The following is a 19,259-nucleotide window of genomic DNA, read 5'->3' on the forward strand; positions in this document are numbered from 1 at the left end:
GTGTAGGAGGAGCTTCAAGGATATAGACATTGAGAAGAAACATATCTATGTACAACTGCAAGCAAAGAAATCGCAGAATAACGAACATGAAGCAAAATGCCTCACTTCCCTCCTCATCTATGAAGTATGCACAAAAGCAGTAAAATATGCACAAAGAGGAAGCTGTAAGGGAACAAAAAATAGACGGGAAATCTATAGGACAGCACCGAAACGAACCTCCACGCCACCTTCCTCCACCCAGGCTCTGTCGGCGGTTAAATACCTAGTTGCCTCCCACAGCAACAGTGAATAGCTGAGGACTGCCATCGAACACCGTCCCCGCGACATCGCTCCCGCCATCTGGCACCACGTCGTCGTACGGGAACGCATAACCCCTTCCGTCCCTCTGCACCTGGTGCACAATGCGCGCGTAGTGATTCGTAGTCGCGTTCTTGTAGTAGTTCGCTGGGGTGCTACCGTTGGGGAACTGATCCGTATCAAGCAGCGTACTGCGATTGAACGCGGCTGCGAGGCGGGGAATCACGGCGTTGCGCGCAGCGTTGCTTCCTGTGGCGAAGGGACCGGTGGAGCAGGAGAATATGTCGCGGGCGGACGGTTTGGAAAAGGAGCCGGCGGAGCCAAGAGTGAGCTGATTGTTACTCACGCGGCCCTTGAGGTTACCAGCGGCGGCTTGCGTGTTGATGGTAATGTCTTGGCTGCCGAACTTGGTCCATACTTGGTTGACATAGGCGTCCCAGTAACCGTTCCATGCATTTGGATTGCCGACAAGCAGCTGGTTTGGGGAGATCGCGCGGAGTGGCTGGCCGTTGTACGAATAGATGAGCTGGTCCCATGGGCGTCCATCCCGGCTTGCCTGCGCCTTGAGCTCGTTGACCACGGTTTGGAAGCCGTTCGCTGCCATGCCCGGCACGGTCTGCGTTTTGCCCGCGGTGTTCGTAAGCGAGAGGCTGATGGGAATGTTGATGAAGTCGACATAGCTGATGTTTGCGAAGAGCTGTGCGTCGTTGTAGGTGAATTCGCAGAAGGTCCAGGAGATGTTAAAGTTGAGATCGCTGGGGTTTGTGGTGGAAGGCTCGACTATTGCGGGACCAGGGTTTCTCAGGAAGGTAAGGCGCGAGCCGATGGAGAACCAGATCCTGCCGCCTGCTATCCTGGGAATGACGACGTTGACTGTGTTTCCAGGTGCTCCCAGCGGAATAGCACAGTCGACCTCGAGAGGCTGTAGCGTTTGCGAGGGCGAGGTCGGGTTGTAGACTGTGTGACCATCCGATTGAATCAAAATGGGACGGTTATTGTTGCTGAGCGCGAGGCCGGTGATGTATGCGAAGACATTGCTGGAATTGCTCTTGTTCTGCAACGCGATATTCAACGTGGTGGCTGTCGCATTGGAGATGGGTTGTTGGTGTTGGCCTGCCATGTCGTCTTCAGTCTGCTGCGGCGTCTTCTTGAGTACATTGTTGGAAGGACGAGTCTCTTTCTTATTGGTTCCGGAGGTTCCGAAGCAGGAGGCGGACTTGAGCTTGGCCGTAAATTTCTTGATGCTGTCCATGATGCAATATGGCGCTAAGTATGCAGGGGAATAAGAATAGCAGAAAAGCGAAAGGTGTACAAGGGAGAGGTGTGCCAAAGTCTGGTAAGTTTCACAATATGAGTAAACGTGTGCGACAAACTCCAAGGGAATGAATAGATTGATATTAAATAGACATCGATGGTAAGGGTGAATTGTAGGGCTGCGACTGATGTCACATTCGGAAGGGGTTGGCGCGATCGCCAAGGGTGCTGGTGGCTTGCGGTCATACAAGGAACCCAGCCAATCAGACGGCGTCGCCTCGCTCCTCCAGGAACCGGCCCGTCCGCCCATCCTGGATCGTGGAGCCACGCGTTCAAGGCTCGTGGCACCCATAACAGGGCTGGAGAGCTTGGCATTAGTATGCTGGAAACCTGCCTGGGAAACGAGTACTTTGTTTTCCATGTTGCTATACTTGGATGGAAGCCGAGAATTGTGGACAACGAAGGCTGTAAAGGAGACCTGGAAGGGAGAGAAAACAAGGCAAAAGCGACACACCGGATGGAGATTAGGCCAAGTAAAGAAGTAAATAGGGCTAGGAAACACCGCGAATGTCGAAGCACCCTCGGGTATGTGTGGTATACTTAGTTGTACGCGCGAGACACCACTGCGGCCGGGGATAAACTCAGGGTTAGGAAGGTGTTCAGCTCTCGTTGCACGCGCTGCTTACCTTCTCCGCACTGTTCCCCGCATTCATTCCTGTGCCACAGTCACAGGCTCCGTGAGCGATATTAGCTTCCCAGAACCGGATGCGGAGCGTTGCTTTTCATCGCCCATATGAAGACAACACACGCCAGACGCATCTGCTCTCCTCGCATCTTGTGATAGCGGATGTTCTAAGCACGCGCACGCTCGACTGCTCATCTCATGAAAGAAGAGAGTGAAAGGATAGGATGGAGGGCTGGAGGCAGTCGAATAGTCTGGGAATAGGGGACCAAAGAGGGGAGATCTACGTCATCGAGCTCGTAGGCGCCGTGTTCCGGAGACGATGCCGTCGGTATGCATTCTCATACACAACGGATGAGCTGTTCGTTTCGACAAAGCCAGGTAGGCGACGATAGATGGGAATGGTGCGCAGGAGTTGTTTCACACCAGCTCCGACGAAGCTGAAAGTGCCAAGACCAGACTAGCTTGAAAGAGGAATAGCGTCTTCACCTTCCTGGGGTCCGATTCCGACCGCCAGGCTTCGTCCTTTCCATCTCAACCGTCGTGACTCCTCTTGGCTGGCAATGCGAACGCAATAGCAGCTGAAGCACACTAGGCTCCGCTTTCCAAAGGGGAAACCCGCTCGGGATGGGTGGACAAATTCTCATGGCCCGGCTTGACGAAGCCACCACATCGCTAGCCGCTCTACATTCGCTACTCAACCATATCACTCGCTCATATTGATACCAGCACATGCATAGTCATGTCCAGACAGCGCAGAGACTCGCTTGGCTGGGAGATTATACAGACGACGCAGGAGCTTGCCCGCGAGCGCCAAATCATTGAAGGCCTCCAGATCCGCCTAAAACAACGCGAACATCGAGAGACTCGAGAATGCCTCCGCCAGACCGTCGACTGCCTAACAACCGCACTGCTCCGATTTGAGGACCAATATCGGGATCTTGCTGGCCGATACTATCAATATGCATAGTACGCACATGCCGACGCCAGCGTCAGCCAGCGTATACATCGGTCCGTAATCGACGCCTTTCACAACGATACACCCCTGTACGAACGAGCGTTCTTCCAGCCTTGGAGAGACCTGGAAAATGCAATCAAGTTGGCTCTAGAAGCACTAGGGGACGTCACCAGCAGCCACGAGCTCCGATTCCATCGCGCATCTCACGAAATATCCAACGGCATCATGCTCCGGACCAATATCGAAAGGGGCTTAGCGACACTGACCCACCACGTTATTCTTCTTGAGCGTATTCACTCTGTCAACCGGAGCGCAGGGATCGGAAGGTCTCCGCCCCGGAGCCAACGCAATCGGGCCCTTTGGTCGTGGATCACCTGCCTTCCAGAGGCCGCAAGGCTGCTTCGGGCAGGTAGAGATCCAGCGAAGATTATGGAAGACATGATTGGGACTTCTGAGGAACAGTTTGTCGATCGGCCCGACCCGCCTAGCGCTGTTAGCCCAAGCGTATACAGCACGGACACTCTTGTAGCCGCACAGGACGACGGCTTCAACGAGGGCGAGGGGAGCGATTGGGCGGCGGCTGACATTTTGAATAGCTATCAGGAAGATGGAGAGGCTCTAAGGCGCTCCCAGTCTGCGGACGACTGGGAAGTAGTGCCTTGGTCGGCACATCGGTGAGAGCGTATATAGATATCCTTGGTTGTTCCTCAATTGTTATCTGTTCTACAGAGATCTGGAGGAGTCTGACCAGATATCTCAAGTGAAGCGCTCTAGGAGGAGTCAATCCGTCACAACTTCGCCAGAAGTGTGGAGTTATGCATCGGGACCGCACTCGTAGCGAAAACATCTATACCGGCTTACGGTTATCGGAAGATCTTTGCACCTCCCCGCAGCACCGTACCGCTCCGGTCATTGTAGCTTAGGGATGTAAACGAGGTATGTGCCTCGCCCTCAACACAATGTGAGGTAATCCACCATTAGGACTCCATAACCCATTCACAGGTCAACAAAATGACAGTGTCTAGACATGTCTCTAGTATTCGCAGGTCTTTCACTCACAATGCTAAACCACTCCACGTTATAAAGGCCCCGCTCCTTCCTTTCTATCATAGAACAACCAGCGCCCGCGCAACCTAGAAAGAGGTCACATAAATGTCCTCGCAAGACACATCCCACAATGTCCAACCGAACGTCGCCACACAGGAGCATCGAGATCACATCACCGTAGCTATCGCTAGGACCCGCAATCGCATCCAGGAGCTCGAGCAGGTGCTACAGGCGGCCGATGCAAATACTCAGAGCGGAGGCCCTGGGATAGCACCGCATTCCCGCCGGCGTGCGGAAATGGATCTCGCTTCCCGTCGCCAGGTCTTGGAACAGCTTGAAGCTGAACAAGCGTCCTTCGAATCATCTCCCGCTGCGTCATCCAATACCGCTGCCTCTGTAGAGCCTTCGGCTTCAGATGCGCTTCTGGAACGGCCATCTGGTATTCGTACGCGTATCGCGCGTGTTCAAAACCAACTGACTGGCTACATTGGGAACAATGCTCCTGATACGCAACATTCGGGACGAGAACGACGCGCTCGCCCTCTCGGTTTCGGCTTTGCCGCCCTCAACCGGCTGAATGAATTGCAGGCTCGACTCCGGGCTTTTTCGAACGAGACAGCGGGCGCGTCAGATGCGAATCCGCGCGAGCTTCGAGATCGCCCTGCTATTTCGCGCCCTGCCACGCCTGAGAACCCTCCCGGTAGCAATGGTGGCTCTCCACTCCACGAGCCCGACCGCTCTAATATCCGCGTCACAGTCGGTGGTGCTCCTCTCGTTCCGGATCGTCTCCCGGCCTCGACTTCCGTTTCTACTACCGATAGCGGAGACGAAGCGCAAGAAGTCGAAGCCGCTTTGGCGCGCCTCAATGCTATTGAGGAATCCCGGCCAGTGCCGGCCCCTCGTCGGCCACGCCTTGGGGCTCTTCCTTCACCATCACACAATGATGTACGGAGCTCACCCTTATATGGCCGCACGGTACAACGCGTTCGTGCACTCCAAGCCCAGCTACTGGAACTACGCCTATCTGAGGAGAACCCGGCTGAGCGCGCGCGTATTCGGGAAGATCTTGAGTACCATCTCCAGGTCCGGACGCACTTACGCCAGCTGGAACGTACGCCCCCGCCACGGCCTCGGGAGGCGCGCTCGAGGCCGCTTTCGCGAGCTCACAATGCAGCTCCAACACAGCCTGCGCGAGCAAGCAATGACGCTCCTCCGCAGCCGGTTCCGATCAACTTCACGCTCAACTTGAATCTCAATTCGCTGCCGCAAAACGGTCAGAATCTGGTGCGCTTGGAGCACCCCAGCGGCCGGATGACGGTGAATCTGGATGGGGCCCGCGCAGCATCTGCAGCTGGCGCTGAGGCCGGTGGACCGGCAGTTCCAGCATCTTCTGAGCTGGGTGAGATTATTAATGAGCTGGGTGCTATTCTCAATACATATTTTGAGCAGGATAACGCATCCGGGGAGTAAGTTCTAGTCCTCTCACTAGGTTCACGAGCGCATGATCTAGTATGACGCTCGCTTCTTCAACCGTTTTCCAGACAGGCAATGGATGGTTTGAACGATAATGCTACATGCGTTCTTCACGGTAATCAATAATGAATAGTATTATACGATATATGGTAGGGACTTCTCATCTTCTGTCCCGCTCCCCCACATTGAAAAGTCGAGATCTGTGACAGAATGCTTCCCTGCTTAAGCCCGCCATTCCTATGCTTCTTCGTTAATCTTTCATTGTGCATTCTAAGCGTCCTTCCGCTAGCCAAAATGCGACGAATTCTGCACGGATGTGAAAGCACCCACAAAATTCTCCGCAACTTTTACGCCTTCACTCCGAATCCCCACCGCTGACCTGACCGTACCATAATACCTCTGTCGACCAATAAAATGACGACTCAACCTCGCAAATACTCCGCCCTCAGCAAGCAACCCAACCACACCCAACCCAATTCGATATCGCACTCGTGTCCAATCCCGTCCAATGAGCAGCGGAGGCATCCAGCTCTCCCCCGCCGAAACGAACGGCACCGGAGCCCTGTTATCCGCCGACAAGTCTTCCAAAATCGAAAAATGGCTCGATGCCTTTCCCCCCTCCCCCTTGGACTTCGAAGAAGCATACACCGAACGCGAAGCCACGCTCGCGCACTACCACGACTGGCACGACATGCACCAGCACGACGCCCTGCACATCCTACACAAACTCGACGCCTACGAGCGCAGATACCGCGCCCTCGGCTTCACATACCATACCGTTCCGCACGCGCTGCGGCACTCACCCACGCTCCAGGGTTGTCGGGCAATAGGACCAGGGGTCCTCCACCGCTTGGGCGGCGTCTTTGAACCGGCGACTCCGCAGTCGGAGCAGCCGTTCTTCCTCGCGTGGCGCACATGCGCGTCACTCGCTGCTAAGGTTATCGCTGAAGCTCGGGAGTTCCTTGACGCGGCTGATATTCCGGCTCTCGAGGCTGTGCATAGGCGCTGCGGGTACCTTCTTCGCGTGGCTGAGAGGGAATTGAAGGCTATTAGAGGGGCGATGCGCGCGGTTAGAGATATGGTGGAAGAAGTAGCCGGGAGGATCGATCCGGCTGCTCACCCTGCTGCGGACCTGAGTCAGGCGTTTGGAGTCGAGGGCGGGTTGTTTAGGCGGTGGATTTGGACGTTTCCAGAGGTGCAGGGGAAGGCGCCATTGGCTAGTAGAGTGGAATTTGAGGCTATTGCTCAGGATATGATTACTAAGGGAGTGATGGAGGGGAGGTGGTGGAGTGGGAAGTATGGAACTTCTGGTGAGTAGTAGAAGCCTTAAGACCTTCACTGAAAGTGTGAAGTCCTTATATGAAGCAGGATAGATTTGAATGAACCCTATCGATGCCGTACTGAAGAACTACCGTATTGATCGCAGAGGCTATAGAACGGGCCATAGTTTTAGAACTTCTCTTACTCTGAGCCACTCCAAGAATGTGAGTACTCAGAATATTCCTCACTGCTCCAATTCGAGTCACCTTCCATGCCTGACCGTTTACCCTTACCCATGTCCCTGTGCTTTTGGAAGGATCTGTGCGTTTCGGAATGCTTGTGTTTAATATTATCACCGCTCATGATGATTGTAGCGCCGGGACCCGTGCCGAAGACCGGAGCTGCCACACCGTGTTTTCCGGATGCTATCGTCGGCTGATAAATAAAACTCGGTTTCTCTCCCTTTATAATTCTATCTCTCTGCAAATGCGCACTCTCTGCGCCATCGCGGTCGTCCTCATGGGGCTCCGAAGGTCGTCGATCATTTCGGTCCGAGCGAGCTGCTTTTGGGGATTCGTGCCAAATTTTGATCCATCTTTGGATCTCGGATGATATTCTTATATATCCTGTATCCCCAAGTGAGCCATACTTGGCGATTTGGCGATGATCTCCAGGAAGACTGAAGCTTTGATATCCACTGATAAGGGCAGATTGGGGTTCCACAATCTACCAAGTGTGGTCAGCATCTGCATCAGCCGAGTACCTTAGGAATCCTTGACATACCATTCCCAGTATCTTCGTAGGCCGCTCTTCATTGCAGCACGTAACATACAAAGGGCGATTGCGCTCCCAACGGTCTCGCATAAGGGAAATAAACTCGTCTTGCAACCGTCGAAGGTCAGGATTACCGGACTCCAAGCTCTTAACGAGCTTATCGTTCACGCTCTGGAACCGGCCGATGAAGGACAGGATTACACTCGCCCATTGCTCTTGCGACGACCCTTGGTGCGGTGTCCCAAGGAACAGAATTCCCCACGTTGCTGTGACTATTGGGCGAAGATGGGCGCGATCCTGGGTCACTGAATGGAGGGAGTGCAGCAGGGCCTAGCGATGCTGATCAGCGCAATGATCTAGCAAACGCGAAACGTCACTATACCTGCTTCACTACTAGTCCACCAAGACTATGTGCGACGAAAATGATTGGGCGACTGCTTGGCGTGTTCATTCGTTCGTTCGCCAGGTCAGTGCATAGGCAGTCAGCATGGCCCAAGATGTCGTTGGATCCGACTCTCCCGCCACTGATGACGTCCGCATCGTAGCCCCAAGTCAGGATCCGGGCTTTAGGTATGTCCAAACGAAGCAATTTTTCCGGCCATAAACAGGTTGTGTTATCTGTTCGATGATACGTCCAGGTCGATTCCCGGCCTCCGCGTAGCCCGTGGACGAAGACAATACTGAGATGTTCTCGTTAGAAATCTGTATAGGTCTTGGGGTTGGAACTTACTCGACCTCAGCATTAGAAGGATCGCGAAGGCGTTTCATGCCTCTATCTCCCGTCTTATATTTTGGCCTCTTCTCCAGTGATTCCTCATATTTCACCACCGCTCCTGATGCCGCGTCGCTTGTTGCATCCAGTGGGAGGGTCCTTCCATTTGAGTGTCCTTGGAAAGTAAAAGCACGCTGCATTCCTCGAAGTAGGTTTGACATTTTCCGAATGATGTTGCGAAATGTTGAAAATGAACGATGCTTCGATCGGGTGAAGGTAAGTCCAGATATGCTCGGGGACTTGAAATATCATCAGACGGCCCTTGACCGGATCGTGGGGAGCTGAAGCAGATATCTGGTGATTTGTTCGTAAAAGGTGATAATGTAATAGGCTAGAATGTGATTGTGGCTTGAAGGTGGCTTGATCGCGTTATCCAGCGCGCCAACCTCAGTTGCTGCCATCAACCGAACCACCACCCAAGACTGAGCGACACAGCCTGTGACGCGTGATGATTTCAAGTTTTAGGTCACGCTGGAGTGCTCTTCAGCCCCGGCAACTAGAGTGGTCGCTACCCAGGGCAATGGTTCAAGAATCCTTGCCTCCGCAACGCTACCCTAGTTCCCGTCGCTCTAACTTTATTCTTTCTGGCTGTTAGGCATCATAGAGTAGATGGTGCTAGAGCATGGATCATGCGCGGCGAGACTGGGAACAGTGAGTAGAGTCCGTTTATGCCGTACTCCGCGCTAACTTTTTGGCAGCACACATGCACGAACGGGGAGCGCAACAAGTGAAACGACACTCCATAATGCACATCCATTTCATAAAGCGATTGCGGCAGGGGATCATGGAGTTTCAGCGCCTATTGAGAGCAGTGGCCCGAATGCGCGGGTAAGCGTAGGTACGTATTGGGTACCTTGCACGGAGATCTATTTTCTGACATAGGTAGTGGGTCAGATGAAAGGGATTCTCATCTGCCAAGGGTTCAATATGAGCACAAAGTCCATCATCGGGCTCATCGTGATTGTGGTCGTTATTGCGGGCGCTACCATTGGAGGCGTATTGGGTTCAAGAGCTGGCGGGAATGCTGGAAATGACAAAACGACGTCCACGAACAGCAACAATGGGTATGCAAGCAATAATACTAGCCATAAGAACACGCTAATTAAGTTATAGCGATACACCAATCATTCCCTTCGTCAATGACACAAGCACTCATGGAAACGAGACCGGGACGTTCGACATATCAAAGACGCCCGGCTACGACTTCTTCAATCCGAAACCCATGGTCGCGCAGTACGTCCGCTTTGCGAAATCCTTCGCAGAAGCACCAACCATTGCGATCGGAATGGTTCAGATCAACATCAGGCCAGGATCTGACACAGTGGGTCTCACCACCTACGCAGACCAAGCTTCCGGGGAGGGGTACATGATGCATGTGGACGCCGTAGGAGGCTCACAAGTGCACACCGCCAGACTCCAGTGGCTCGCCGTTCCACCTGAGATAACTGTAAATACGACGCAGTATCAGGCCGGCCATGCAAGCACACTGCAGAGTCGTCTGCGAGGGTCCAGCCATGACAACACGACTCTGCACGTCACGTTTCCTTACAAGTTTGACGTCGCTCCGAGCGTCGTCGTATGGATCGACGGCGTTGAAATGGCGAGCCGGACGGGTTCCGGCGACTGGCGACTCCGCACGTATTCGTCCGACGTAGATCTCAGCGGTTTCACCATGCACATCGATACCTGGAACAACACTGAGCTGTACGTCGGCAATGCCTCGTGGATCGCGTATTCCGGAGCATCCACGAACGTGATGTCTTCTTCCTTACGCACTTCAAACGTCCAACCACTCGATTCTACTAACTACACCTGGGGCGAAGTAGTGCATGCGGACTGGCCGGATTTGGTGAAGACTGGCAAAGCTCCTGTAGTGCTCGCGGCGTTCGGAATGTTCGACATTGATAATAATAGCCTCTTGCGCTTTTCGGCGCTAGATGCGAATGTCACCGCGGATGGTATTGATATGGAGATTGCTGGCGCCGAGCAGACGAGATTTAGGGATGGCGAGGTTCCGTATATAGCGATATTCTAATGTAGCCGAGAGATCCAATATAATCAACTCGCTTCCTAGTGGCCACAGGGGAATATTTTATTTCGTTGGATCTTGTTCAATTCGGTTCCCTCTACTGTGAAAACTCTGTAGGGGCCTGTATTAGAAAAGGCAGTTCGTCCTACTTTATAGAGGTGAAGAATCTGTGCTTGTATATATCTAGCTAATAGAAAAGGGGTAGTCCCATCTTCTGCGATTCTAATCTCATATGCACCCTACATATACAAGCCAGAAACTCTGCCATCCCCCCAGAATCATAAACGGACCTAGAATGTTCCTCTTAAGTCCACTGCTCCTCTCGATAGTATGCGATGAGCTTGGACAAATCGTCAGGGATAACGTTGCCAATGTCCCTTACTTTGACGTTCATCTCAACAGGGTATGCTTTTCCAAACCGAACGCGCGACGCGCGGTCGATGCTAGACCAAGGCTCTGCAAGCTGGATTGCAATGGGTTCTTTGGTAAGAGACTCGCCATGGAATAGCGAAGGCTCGCTCCCGACGGCGTACACGATTGAGTGTTCCGAAGGGTTAATTCCAGGCTTCAAAGTTCCTCTCCCAGAGTATGTCGTTATTGGACTGTGCACAATCGTTAGGATCCCTCACCAGCCACATGGAGCGGAAAGACATACCAGGCATAAACAAAACCTGTCCTCACCTGGACGATAACGAACCGACGCATCTGTGCAAAAGCCCGCTCTCCATATTTTACGACGTCATGATCGTCTCTTACCAATTCCTCGCTCGCTGCTTGGACGTGCAGCGTTGCAAAGACCTGTATGGCGTTGTTAATTGGCTTCTCTAAATGTAGTGCCTCAGGCTTCCAGGTCCTGCACGTTTACATACCTTGCCCGTTTCGAAGAATTGCCTTACCTCTCCCCCAGTTCTCATGCGATAATCTGTTATGGTGAGCAAAATATTTAATGTGTTACTAGAATAAATATACTGCTGTCCAATTTTTCGTACCACCCCCTCTCCGGTGTGCCAACAATCAGGTCCGGAAGTTGTTGCCGGATATAGGGGGACACTTTTCAGGTATTAGTCTGCTACGCTTTCCATGGATTCCGAGACAATGTTCTACACACCTCCTTTTGGCATATGAGGCCTTAGAGACTGACTGCTCTCGGCAGTTTGGGAGGAATCGGTCGAAAAGCAACCACGAGGGCGACTACGCGGCTTTAGACAATGCAGTGCAGCACGATGGGCATGGCTAACAGTGTTTCCAATGAGGAAGATGTACTCCCCTTCCCATAGACTTGCGTGTCTTTATACCAATGGTATGTGTAACCACCTTGATGGAGTCAGCTGCTTCACTCTTTCTCTGCGCTGGTGGAGATAGATCGTACCCTGACCATCCCTTGTGACATAGTAGAAATCCTGGTGTGGCGCACTCCAGGTCCAGACGAAGCTCCCTATGACTGCGACTTGATTATCGGGTACTGCGGTTTCTGAAGCACCTGATGCCATTTGACTTGCATCATTAATTTCAGCTTTTATAACCTCCTTTCGTGTAAGACTAGGGCTCTCGGAAGTTGTGGTGTGCAATTGAGTAGCGTAGCTTTCCGAAGCTACGGATGAGAGATGTGTGTCTGCTGATACTGGGTATGAACCCGCCGGCGGTGACAAGATCGTGGATAGGTTTCCGACGTCGAAGCCAATGGCTCTTGCTTGTTCCGGGTCCGATTGCAGTTGCCGTTGATGATATTCTGTGGGGAACCTGGTGTAATCCGTTTGTTGACATCCGTTGCAGAAATATCCAGAATTGCGTAGGAGTTTGAGGACCACCTGGGAAGCTGTGCAGCGATCTGCAGGTTCCCGTGCCGTCATCAAAGCACAAACGCCCGAAAGGTCTGCTCGAAAGCCCTTTAGCGCATTGGAACCGCTCTCACTCAGCTGACGATGGATATCGTCCATCGCATCATTAAAACACTGGCCAGGATCAACCTCCAAAGACTGGTCTAGAGCTGAGAGAATCTCGATGAATACACAGCCCAACGAGAAGACGTCCGATTTGGAGTTCCTGGATCCATAGTCAAGGACTTCTGGCGCTGAATACCTCCGTGTCAGAAAGTCGGGCTGACCGGCAGTCGTGCTATGAAGCGTCTGACTTGAGTCGAGAGAGTACCCGAAATCAGTGTAAACAACAGAGCCGCGATGAATGAGTATGTTCCGCGGTTTAATGTCCTTATGGCGGATCCGCTGCTTGTGCATAAAGGCTAGCCCACCAGCCAAACAACCAAAAGCCCGTTTGAGAGTGGCGACCTTAGCTTGGTCGACCTGACGGACGCCAGAAGTTTCGCTCTCCTCCATATCCTCTCGGAATCTGTCCAGGAAGGCATCCAGGTCGCCTTCGTCTGCAACAGGTTGCAGGATTAAGCCGACCTCGCGCTTGCCGATATAGGTGGCAAAAATGCGAATGATATGGTGGTGGCTGGCTAAGTTGCGTATGATGTTTATTTCGTTGTCGAAAACTCGTCTCCTCCCGTCTTTATCACGTGGCCCATATATGCGGATGGTTTTTCGAGCGAAAACAGCGCCTGTTACAGTATCTTCAACTTCTTCCACGTTGCCGCTGTGACCATGGCCCAGGCTCCTGATGAGACGGTACGGCAGTTCGTCCTCAGGCTCGAGAAGGTAGTCCTTGCCTTCTTCGACGGCTAGCACCCGCGGTGGGCGAAGTGGTAGGGAAGCGTCGGTGGAGCTATCCATTTCATCGATTCTGAAACATCCAACCAGGAACTTGAGAAAGAGGAACCTTCTCGAGAGGGCAAATGGTAAAAGAGAGGTCGCACATACGTTTAGGTGAAGGAGAGTCGGTGCCTAGGCGGGGCAGGAGGACTTGCGGAGAGTTGTGCTGCGGTTGAGGCGGTGAAGTTGCGGCTGCATTGGCGAATCTGATGATTGGCGTAGCAGTGACCAATGAGCTTCCGACTACACAGTTCTGATGGACCGATTTGCGGGAGTGAAGAATGCGGACGGTTTGAGCATGTGTAGTCGGTTGCCATGGATGGGGTGGCGAGACATTGTAATGCCTTCATCTTCCAGTCCACAATGACACATCCTCGAGATCTACATTGTTCAATGTTGCTTTAAAATACACCTTCAGCAGCCTTCTAAAGCGGATAACACTCTAAGAGAGGCAGCTAAAAGATCAACGTTAGCCATGACTTCTTCGATCCTTGGCATTCCGTTCGAGGGGGATGTTGTAGAGGCCATCTGTCACTACCAGACTATACTCCTCCAGGCAGACGCACGCATCGACAGGTACTTCGCCCGTATCGACGCTGACGAGAACAGCTACCGCACAATGGGTGAGCGCTACCACATCACCGAAAGTGCCGCCCGCGATCCAGCACGTTGCCCAGCTGACAAGCTAAAGCGTATGAAGGAAGCATTCGAGCTCTCCCGAGTGGAGGAGTACAACGCGTTCTTCGCGCCTTGGCAACAACTGATCGAGCTTCTGCATGAAGCCCGCCGTCATACCAAGCTCTCAGGAACCGCGGAAGAGCTACTGCAACGGATCAGGGTCGGGGCGGAATTGCTAGACAATGTCGCCGACCGCCGAGCTACGCTAGTTGATAAGCTATCAACGCTGCAGGAGGACGTGATTGCTCTGGTTCACGTAAACAATATAGTGTTAAGGCGCGGAGTGAATGCGCGATGGGCCCAGTCGTTCTCCGATCCTGACGATATGTTCCACATGCCGAACAGGAAAGGAGAGGAGTGGCAAATGTTTCGAGCCTGGATTTGGAGCTTGCCCGAGACACAGCGTGCCGTTCAGGCTGGCCGCTCAGTGGACGAAATTGCGGCTGAGACATTGTATAAGGATGACGAATCGATGGTGCGGGAGTAAGTGGAGTGAATGCCCCGAGCCGGTGCTCAACGCGTGAGTGCCATCGGGCATAGAGCGAGTGTCTATGCCCAATCAATCGAAAGAAAATTAGTAACTTGGACGTACCCAGCAATAGTCTCAAGCAGTTTTGTTCATACGTGCGGCCGAACGATGGGTACCCCAGATCGGAAATGCGTTTGGTCCCCGCGGTACGGAAAAAAGCTAACATCATAGATGCGTGTAATACGATATTAGGACTCTTAATTCCTCTTGCATTGCAGACAGATAAAGCCTGCGGCGGAGGAAAGGCTTTGAACGTACGTAGCACTTGCAGGAGTGCCCAGGCTAGAGGAATCATCAGCCGCCCAGCACAGCAAGCTCCTGCGAGGGACTCCTCACGCGTAGCGGCTAGGTAGGGCTTTCGATGACGAATTAGGAGCGGTAGCCCTGGTGGCAGGCGGGGTCCATAACGTAAAACCGCGGCCGGGAAGCTTGTGCGGCTCTGTTGCGACGTGTTCATTCGACTGCCGAGACCGCGTGATACACATGACCTCCAGGCTGCATAAGGCTTGCATGCAAGTTGAGCGCAACCCTGCCGAATCCCTTCCCAGATTTACACAACGGAAACAGCCGAAACAAGACTCGAAACAGATCCAGAACATATTCTCAAAGAAACAGATTAAGCTTAGTGATTTGGCAAGCGTAGAGAAAGCGGTAAATATGAATAGTCGCAAGGATTCCCTATGGTGGAAATATGTAGGCAAGAGCATTACGACTCCCCAACGTCGGCCAGAGTGGAATAAGCACTTCCTGCCGAAGCCCATAGGTAGAGGGACCAGCCGCGCCAACCTCAACGCCCGCGATCATATCTTCTTAATCCACGTTTCCCACACGAGGGGGCCAAGAAGACGCTCATATGGCTTCGTAGCGCTGGGTCGCAGGATCAAATGCAATTAGACCATGATCGCTATCATGTACAGCGGCCAGGGTCGCTTTGTTCGCGCCTGGAGAGTGTCGTGCCTTTTTCCGCCATCGGTGTCGCCTAGGAAGGTCTTTGGTACTAGGATAAGGAGCCGCAGCATTTTGAAATGAATGAGTCGCATCCTGAGGTTCAATCTCCGTGCTATCCCCTTCCCAAAGGCGGAGAGCCAGATTTGCCCAGTCTGGAATCCGTTCCGATGATTCCAATACCTGTCTGCGAAACTCAAAAACCTCAAGTGGTGACACTCGAAGCTTGTGAAGAAGCCACCTATTCACGCGATTTCTGGTGCTTTCGAATTGAATAAGGTAATCGCTCAGCGTGGACTGGGTATCGCTATCGGTGCCGAGAAGTAAAAGGCTATCTCCATCGCCGAATGAATACTCCACATCGAGATCGTCCAAAAGGCGTTCGTAGTCTTCGGCAATAGGAGTGAGATCCCCCAGACCACTAAGGCTGAAATTCATTCTTGTCTCGGTCGATTCGGATTCTGGAACAAACCCTTCTGCGGTCTCCGGTGCCGAATCGAAAAGATCTCGGGGGAACTGAAGCTCCCCTTCGGCCGGAGCGTTGCTTGATATGCTGGCGTTCCGTCTGCCGGCCTCGGGGGAGTCGGAAGACATCTGTGGGCCGCTAGGGGGTATTCTATCTACCGGTGAAACCAATGACTTCATTCCTCGCACGGCATCACCGAAACCGTCCGGAGATCCCGCTAAAGGGAGCTGACCAATCTTGACATTGGCGCCGACGAAGGCACCCTGAAACAGACTATATTGCCTCGGTTCCTCCTCTTCTCTTAGACGTCTTTCGGATTCTGACGCAGCTGACGATGGCTCGAACTCAATGGTGGAAGGGATCGTTTGATTGGTGGTCGACGTTGCCCGCAGCTTGAAGAAGTTTTCGAATCGGGTTTCCAAAGCATTATACTTCTCCTTCAAGGCAAATTCCTCTGCTCCGAGCTTGTTCTCTAGGCCTTCGTAGTCGTCCTCCTCTGGACCAACTTCGTCACGCGCTGCTTGCGACGCATCGAACAACTTCTTCAATTTTGGATCATCAAACATGGCCCCCTTCGCTCTACATTGCCGAAGATAGTCCATGAATTCGATGTCACACCTAGAGACGTTCTCTCGGCAGAGTTTTAGCTTCGTTCTTCTTTCTTGCACCTGAACACGAGACTTGATCACGTTTCCTTGCATGGAGACGAATTCGTCCAGCTCGTCGAAAAACTTTATGTATAGCGAATATGCAGCGGGGTCGATCCTAGGAGCGCCTTCAGGTCCTGAAGCTAAGAGATTTAATCCTTGCGGTGGCCCTGGTGGAAGTGGCTGCATCGTGTCATACAGAACCGGTCTGGGTCCCGCAAATCCACGTGAATTTGGGGGAAGAGGTGGTGGTGGGGGGGGAGGGAACAGAGGAGGGCTAAATTCTTCGTGATCCTTGGCCTCCTCGCTGACCTTGAAGCGTACGGTTGGAGGTTTTAAGATACCTTTGGGCCGCTGCGCGTTCGGGCTCGCATCTGAGCCTGAGATGCTCGAGGATCTTCTCATACTATCATGATGCAAGGGTTCCTCCTGACTACACCTCACCATGGCTTCATCAGACCATGTTTCGTTCTCTTGCTGGGACTTTCGCCGTGCGTGGCGCTCCAGTTTGTATAAGGTGTAGTCCGGCACGGTCTCTTCCTAGACGATTGTTAACTCGAAACTCTTTTCAAGCTATATAAAATTTAGCGGACCTGAGATTGATCCATTTACGCAGTCGCCTTTCGAACTTGGTAGACACAAGCTTTCACTCTTCTCGTGATGGCCTTAGAAATCTAGCAACGCGTTGGGGGACGGCGCATGCTGTGAGGGCGGTTCCCCATTGCAAGGCCAATAAAGCTAGTGCTAGAGACGCGATTTGGGTGTTGCGCTCCTATCCTGTTATGGTGATGCGCGGTGACAAGTGCAGTGAGCTGGCGATGAAGGCCGCCGAAAGCTGAGATGGAATGTCATTTTCGGCACGGGCCACCTCGCGTGGCGTCACGCTAAACTCGCATCTATTGGATGGATTCACCCCACGCCTCTAGCGCGCGATCTTATCAGTGCGACACCATCCCAGCAACCATCCCAGCAACCATCCACACCATCATTGGCGCACGCGATTTATATGGCTGCCCTGGTGCGCCAGCTGAATAACGAAGAGCCTCCTCCCGGCCTTGTTGCGTTCTCCCCGCTCAGCCCCGCGGTGGCTTTAAATAGGCAACCCCGCCTTCCGCGCGCGGCGATGGAGCGGGATCGACCGTTGCGAAGATGCGAACATGATTCAATACTCCGCCTGGGTGTGGTCACAGGAACACGAGCAGTTCTATTGCTGTTCTTATGATGCACAAGGTCAATTTCTCCAGTACCACTGGTCGGGAGCTGCCGCCGCGGCGCCCGCTGAAGTGACGGCGGTGGAGGCTTCGTCTTCTACAGCGACAGCAGCGTAGGTAGAAGCCACTTGCTTGCTCTGTCTGATAGGCGCTTGCCGCCATCAGATCCTTGTCGAGGACAGGGACTATTAGAAAACTGACGGACCTAATCGTAGACCCGACAAGCCACGGACTATACTACCGGCAGGACTCCCATCCCAGATACCGTACGATGGTTCGAGGTCCCCACCCGGCCACTACACGTCCCGATCGCTTCGTTCGGTGCTTCCACAAGACGTTCGAGAAACCGTGGGAGGCGATAAACCTCGTCGGCACATACAGACGGGAATAGATGGAAGGAATCACGAAGAGCTTGATCCGAGTATGGTGCCCGATTGCCCAGCCACGATATCGTGTCTTACATGTCCCAGGATATGCGCGGGTTATTCCGGAACACATACCGTACTTCTTCGTTCGCGGTCGGGTAAGCCAGCTGACATTCTTCTAGAATGAGCCTACTGGACTGTCTTTAGGCTAACCTAGGCTAGGTGTTCAAAATGCTATGGATCGAACCTGCGGGGCAAGCGAGCCTTGGGCAAACGCGTGGATCGACCCACTTTAGCGTCGTGACGTACAATCAAACGGCCTATGCGGAAATACGACGATTCATCGTTGTCAACAACAAGGGAACATTTAGTCAATGCATCCCAATACAGACGTATCGGAAGCAAGGAGCTACGAAGCCGGGACTCCTCGTTGAGGATCACGGTGTCGTTTATACCGGAGCCGAGTATACAACTCCACCTTCACTTCTTTACGGTGAAGGCATCACGAAGCAACCAATACGTGTGGAGCCCAAGGGAAATGAGTGGCTTCACCGGGAGTCCAGGATAAACTTTGGGAAGCCATATGCAGTAGAACACAACGTGAAGGTCCTGGAGATTGGCAATGTTGCCTCGGAGCACATGCATCTCCTAGAGACCTATTTCGAGGCGGCCATGAGGACATGAATCGTTTACCACATTCATAGTCGGTTGTTACGTTTCATTTTGACGGGTATGGCGATTACCCAAGTTCCGCAACATACGCAGATCTAGGTTTCGCCTCATCGCTGCATGTGCGATGGCTCGTTCTTATCATACGATCATACAAGCCTTGACGGGCCTGTACCGATTTACTCACCCTTTTCGTTATATTCTGAATTGTTTCTCATCGTTGCGATATGTTGACTACGGCACAGTGAGAATGTCTGAGCGAGGAGAGCTCAATTCTGAGCTTGCTGGGTCTCCAAAATAGTGAGACGTGGAATCTCATACTCTCCGATTCCCTGGTTATCCATGACTTTAACGAAGCGACGGTCTCGTTGATCATGTTGGTTCTTTATAATTAATGACACTCTGTTTTTTGACCGATGTCTAGGGTTTGCTTTACCTTGGTCCGCCGATCTTCGGGACATGACTCCGTCGGCTGTTTGTATACGGGGTCGC

General features: G+C 52.8%; 11 protein-coding genes across 11 annotated transcripts; 6 read left to right on the top strand and 5 right to left on the bottom strand.

The window, feature by feature from the left end:
* Positions 1-4: 4 nt before the first annotated feature.
* Positions 5-2,628, bottom strand: BU26DRAFT_451894 (glycoside hydrolase family 64 protein). The gene is made up of 2 exons (XM_033824779.1): positions 2,238-2,628; positions 5-2,174 (listed from the first exon to the last, which is right to left on the bottom strand). The coding sequence occupies exons 1-2, from the start codon at positions 2,258-2,260 to the stop codon at positions 263-265; spliced, it is 1,935 nt and encodes a 644-aa protein (XP_033686903.1). The 5' UTR covers positions 2,261-2,628; the 3' UTR covers positions 5-262.
* Positions 2,629-2,780: 152 nt separating this feature from the next.
* Positions 2,781-3,869, top strand: BU26DRAFT_602391 (uncharacterized protein; the record flags this gene model as incomplete). Its single annotated transcript, XM_033835346.1, has 2 exons — positions 2,781-3,202; positions 3,230-3,869. Exons 1-2 carry the CDS (start codon positions 2,976-2,978, stop codon positions 3,867-3,869), a joined length of 867 nt encoding a protein of 288 aa, XP_033686904.1. The 5' UTR covers positions 2,781-2,975.
* A 355-nt stretch (positions 3,870-4,224) lies between these two features.
* BU26DRAFT_602392 (uncharacterized protein) lies at positions 4,225-5,708 on the top strand (the record flags this gene model as incomplete). Its single annotated transcript, XM_033835347.1, has 1 exon — positions 4,225-5,708. Exon 1 carries the CDS (start codon positions 4,344-4,346, stop codon positions 5,706-5,708), a length of 1,365 nt encoding a protein of 454 aa, XP_033686905.1. The 5' UTR covers positions 4,225-4,343.
* A 511-nt stretch (positions 5,709-6,219) lies between these two features.
* BU26DRAFT_561693 (uncharacterized protein) lies at positions 6,220-7,029 on the top strand (the record flags this gene model as incomplete). The annotated part of the gene is made up of 1 exon (XM_033832945.1): positions 6,220-7,029. The coding sequence occupies one exon, from the start codon at positions 6,220-6,222 to the stop codon at positions 7,027-7,029; it is 810 nt and encodes a 269-aa protein (XP_033686906.1).
* Positions 7,030-7,066: 37 nt separating this feature from the next.
* Positions 7,067-8,721, bottom strand: BU26DRAFT_602393 (uncharacterized protein). Its single transcript, XM_033835348.1, has 4 exons — positions 8,476-8,721; positions 8,128-8,425; positions 7,755-8,075; positions 7,067-7,697 (listed from the first exon to the last, which is right to left on the bottom strand). Exons 1-4 carry the CDS (start codon positions 8,676-8,678, stop codon positions 7,173-7,175), a joined length of 1,347 nt encoding a protein of 448 aa, XP_033686907.1. The 5' UTR covers positions 8,679-8,721; the 3' UTR covers positions 7,067-7,172.
* A 200-nt stretch (positions 8,722-8,921) lies between these two features.
* BU26DRAFT_602394 (uncharacterized protein) lies at positions 8,922-10,562 on the top strand. The gene is made up of 4 exons (XM_033835349.1): positions 8,922-9,168; positions 9,216-9,351; positions 9,400-9,581; positions 9,631-10,562. Exons 1-4 carry the CDS (start codon positions 9,140-9,142, stop codon positions 10,550-10,552), a joined length of 1,269 nt encoding a protein of 422 aa, XP_033686908.1. The 5' UTR covers positions 8,922-9,139; the 3' UTR covers positions 10,553-10,562.
* A 288-nt stretch (positions 10,563-10,850) lies between these two features.
* BU26DRAFT_422508 (uncharacterized protein) lies at positions 10,851-11,332 on the bottom strand (the record flags this gene model as incomplete). The annotated part of the gene is made up of 2 exons (XM_033823460.1): positions 10,851-11,148; positions 11,202-11,332. Coding segments are annotated over 2 exons (429 nt in total), but the record flags the coding sequence as incomplete, so codon positions are not given.
* BU26DRAFT_246694 (kinase-like protein) lies at positions 11,263-13,706 on the bottom strand. The gene is made up of 5 exons (XM_033821088.1): positions 11,916-13,706; positions 11,785-11,860; positions 11,655-11,737; positions 11,416-11,596; positions 11,263-11,344 (listed from the first exon to the last, which is right to left on the bottom strand). Exons 1-4 carry the CDS (start codon positions 13,276-13,278, stop codon positions 11,490-11,492), a joined length of 1,629 nt encoding a protein of 542 aa, XP_033686910.1. The 5' UTR covers positions 13,279-13,706; the 3' UTR covers positions 11,263-11,344; positions 11,416-11,489.
* A 26-nt stretch (positions 13,707-13,732) lies between these two features.
* Positions 13,733-14,422, top strand: BU26DRAFT_502478 (uncharacterized protein; the record flags this gene model as incomplete). Its single annotated transcript, XM_033826639.1, has 1 exon — positions 13,733-14,422. One exon carries the CDS (start codon positions 13,733-13,735, stop codon positions 14,420-14,422), a length of 690 nt encoding a protein of 229 aa, XP_033686911.1.
* Positions 14,423-15,313: 891 nt separating this feature from the next.
* Positions 15,314-17,130, bottom strand: BU26DRAFT_502479 (uncharacterized protein; the record flags this gene model as incomplete). Its single annotated transcript, XM_033826640.1, has 2 exons — positions 15,314-17,062; positions 17,116-17,130. The coding sequence occupies 2 exons, from the start codon at positions 17,128-17,130 to the stop codon at positions 15,314-15,316; spliced, it is 1,764 nt and encodes a 587-aa protein (XP_033686912.1).
* A 358-nt stretch (positions 17,131-17,488) lies between these two features.
* On the top strand, positions 17,489-19,186 carry BU26DRAFT_602397 (uncharacterized protein). Its single transcript, XM_033835350.1, has 4 exons — positions 17,489-17,846; positions 17,949-18,154; positions 18,204-18,256; positions 18,321-19,186. Exons 1-4 carry the CDS (start codon positions 17,680-17,682, stop codon positions 18,780-18,782), a joined length of 888 nt encoding a protein of 295 aa, XP_033686913.1. The 5' UTR covers positions 17,489-17,679; the 3' UTR covers positions 18,783-19,186.
* Positions 19,187-19,259: the final 73 nt, after the last annotated feature.

This window comes from Trematosphaeria pertusa, assembly GCF_010094035.1.
Source record: "Trematosphaeria pertusa strain CBS 122368 unplaced genomic scaffold BU26scaffold_4, whole genome shotgun sequence".
NCBI lineage: Eukaryota > Fungi > Ascomycota > Dothideomycetes > Pleosporales > Trematosphaeriaceae > Trematosphaeria > Trematosphaeria pertusa.

What these genes read in the sequence shown, in the direction of transcription:
- BU26DRAFT_451894 (XM_033824779.1), bottom strand. Translation starts at nt 2,260, where the DNA reads ATGCGGGGAACAGTGCGGAGAAG. An exon ending in CGGGGAACAGTGCGGAGAAG is followed by an intron (nt 2,175 to 2,237) that starts GTAAGCAGCGCG and finishes CCCCGGCCGCAG; the next exon opens with TGGTGTCTCGCGCGTACAAC.
- BU26DRAFT_602393 (XM_033835348.1), bottom strand. Translation starts at nt 8,678, where the DNA reads ATGTCAAACCTACTTCGAGGAATGCAGCGTGCTTTTACTTTCCAAGGA. An exon ending in CCTTCTAATGCTGAGGTCGA is followed by an intron (nt 8,426 to 8,475) that starts GTAAGTTCCAAC and finishes AGAACATCTCAG; the next exon opens with TATTGTCTTCGTCCACGGGC. An exon ending in GTGGACTAGTAGTGAAGCAG is followed by an intron (nt 8,076 to 8,127) that starts GTATAGTGACGT and finishes CAGCATCGCTAG; the next exon opens with GCCCTGCTGCACTCCCTCCA.
- BU26DRAFT_602394 (XM_033835349.1), top strand. Translation starts at nt 9,140, where the DNA reads ATGGATCATGCGCGGCGAGACTGGGAACA. An exon ending in GCGCGGCGAGACTGGGAACA is followed by an intron (nt 9,169 to 9,215) that starts GTGAGTAGAGTC and finishes ACTTTTTGGCAG; the next exon opens with CACACATGCACGAACGGGGA. An exon ending in GCCCGAATGCGCGGGTAAGC is followed by an intron (nt 9,352 to 9,399) that starts GTAGGTACGTAT and finishes TTTCTGACATAG; the next exon opens with GTAGTGGGTCAGATGAAAGG.
- BU26DRAFT_602397 (XM_033835350.1), top strand. Translation starts at nt 17,680, where the DNA reads ATGATTCAATACTCCGCCTGGGTGTGGTCACAGGAACACGAGCAGTTC. An exon ending in TCTTCTACAGCGACAGCAGC is followed by an intron (nt 17,847 to 17,948) that starts GTAGGTAGAAGC and finishes ACCTAATCGTAG; the next exon opens with ACCCGACAAGCCACGGACTA. An exon ending in TCACGAAGAGCTTGATCCGA is followed by an intron (nt 18,155 to 18,203) that starts GTATGGTGCCCG and finishes TACATGTCCCAG; the next exon opens with GATATGCGCGGGTTATTCCG.
- BU26DRAFT_246694 (XM_033821088.1), bottom strand. Translation starts at nt 13,278, where the DNA reads ATGGATAGCTCCACCGACGCTTCCCTACCACTTCGCCCACCGCGGGTG. An exon ending in TCTTCCTCATTGGAAACACT is followed by an intron (nt 11,738 to 11,784) that starts GTTAGCCATGCC and finishes AAAGCCGCGTAG; the next exon opens with TCGCCCTCGTGGTTGCTTTT. An exon ending in GCCTCATATGCCAAAAGGAG is followed by an intron (nt 11,597 to 11,654) that starts GTGTGTAGAACA and finishes ATACCTGAAAAG; the next exon opens with TGTCCCCCTATATCCGGCAA.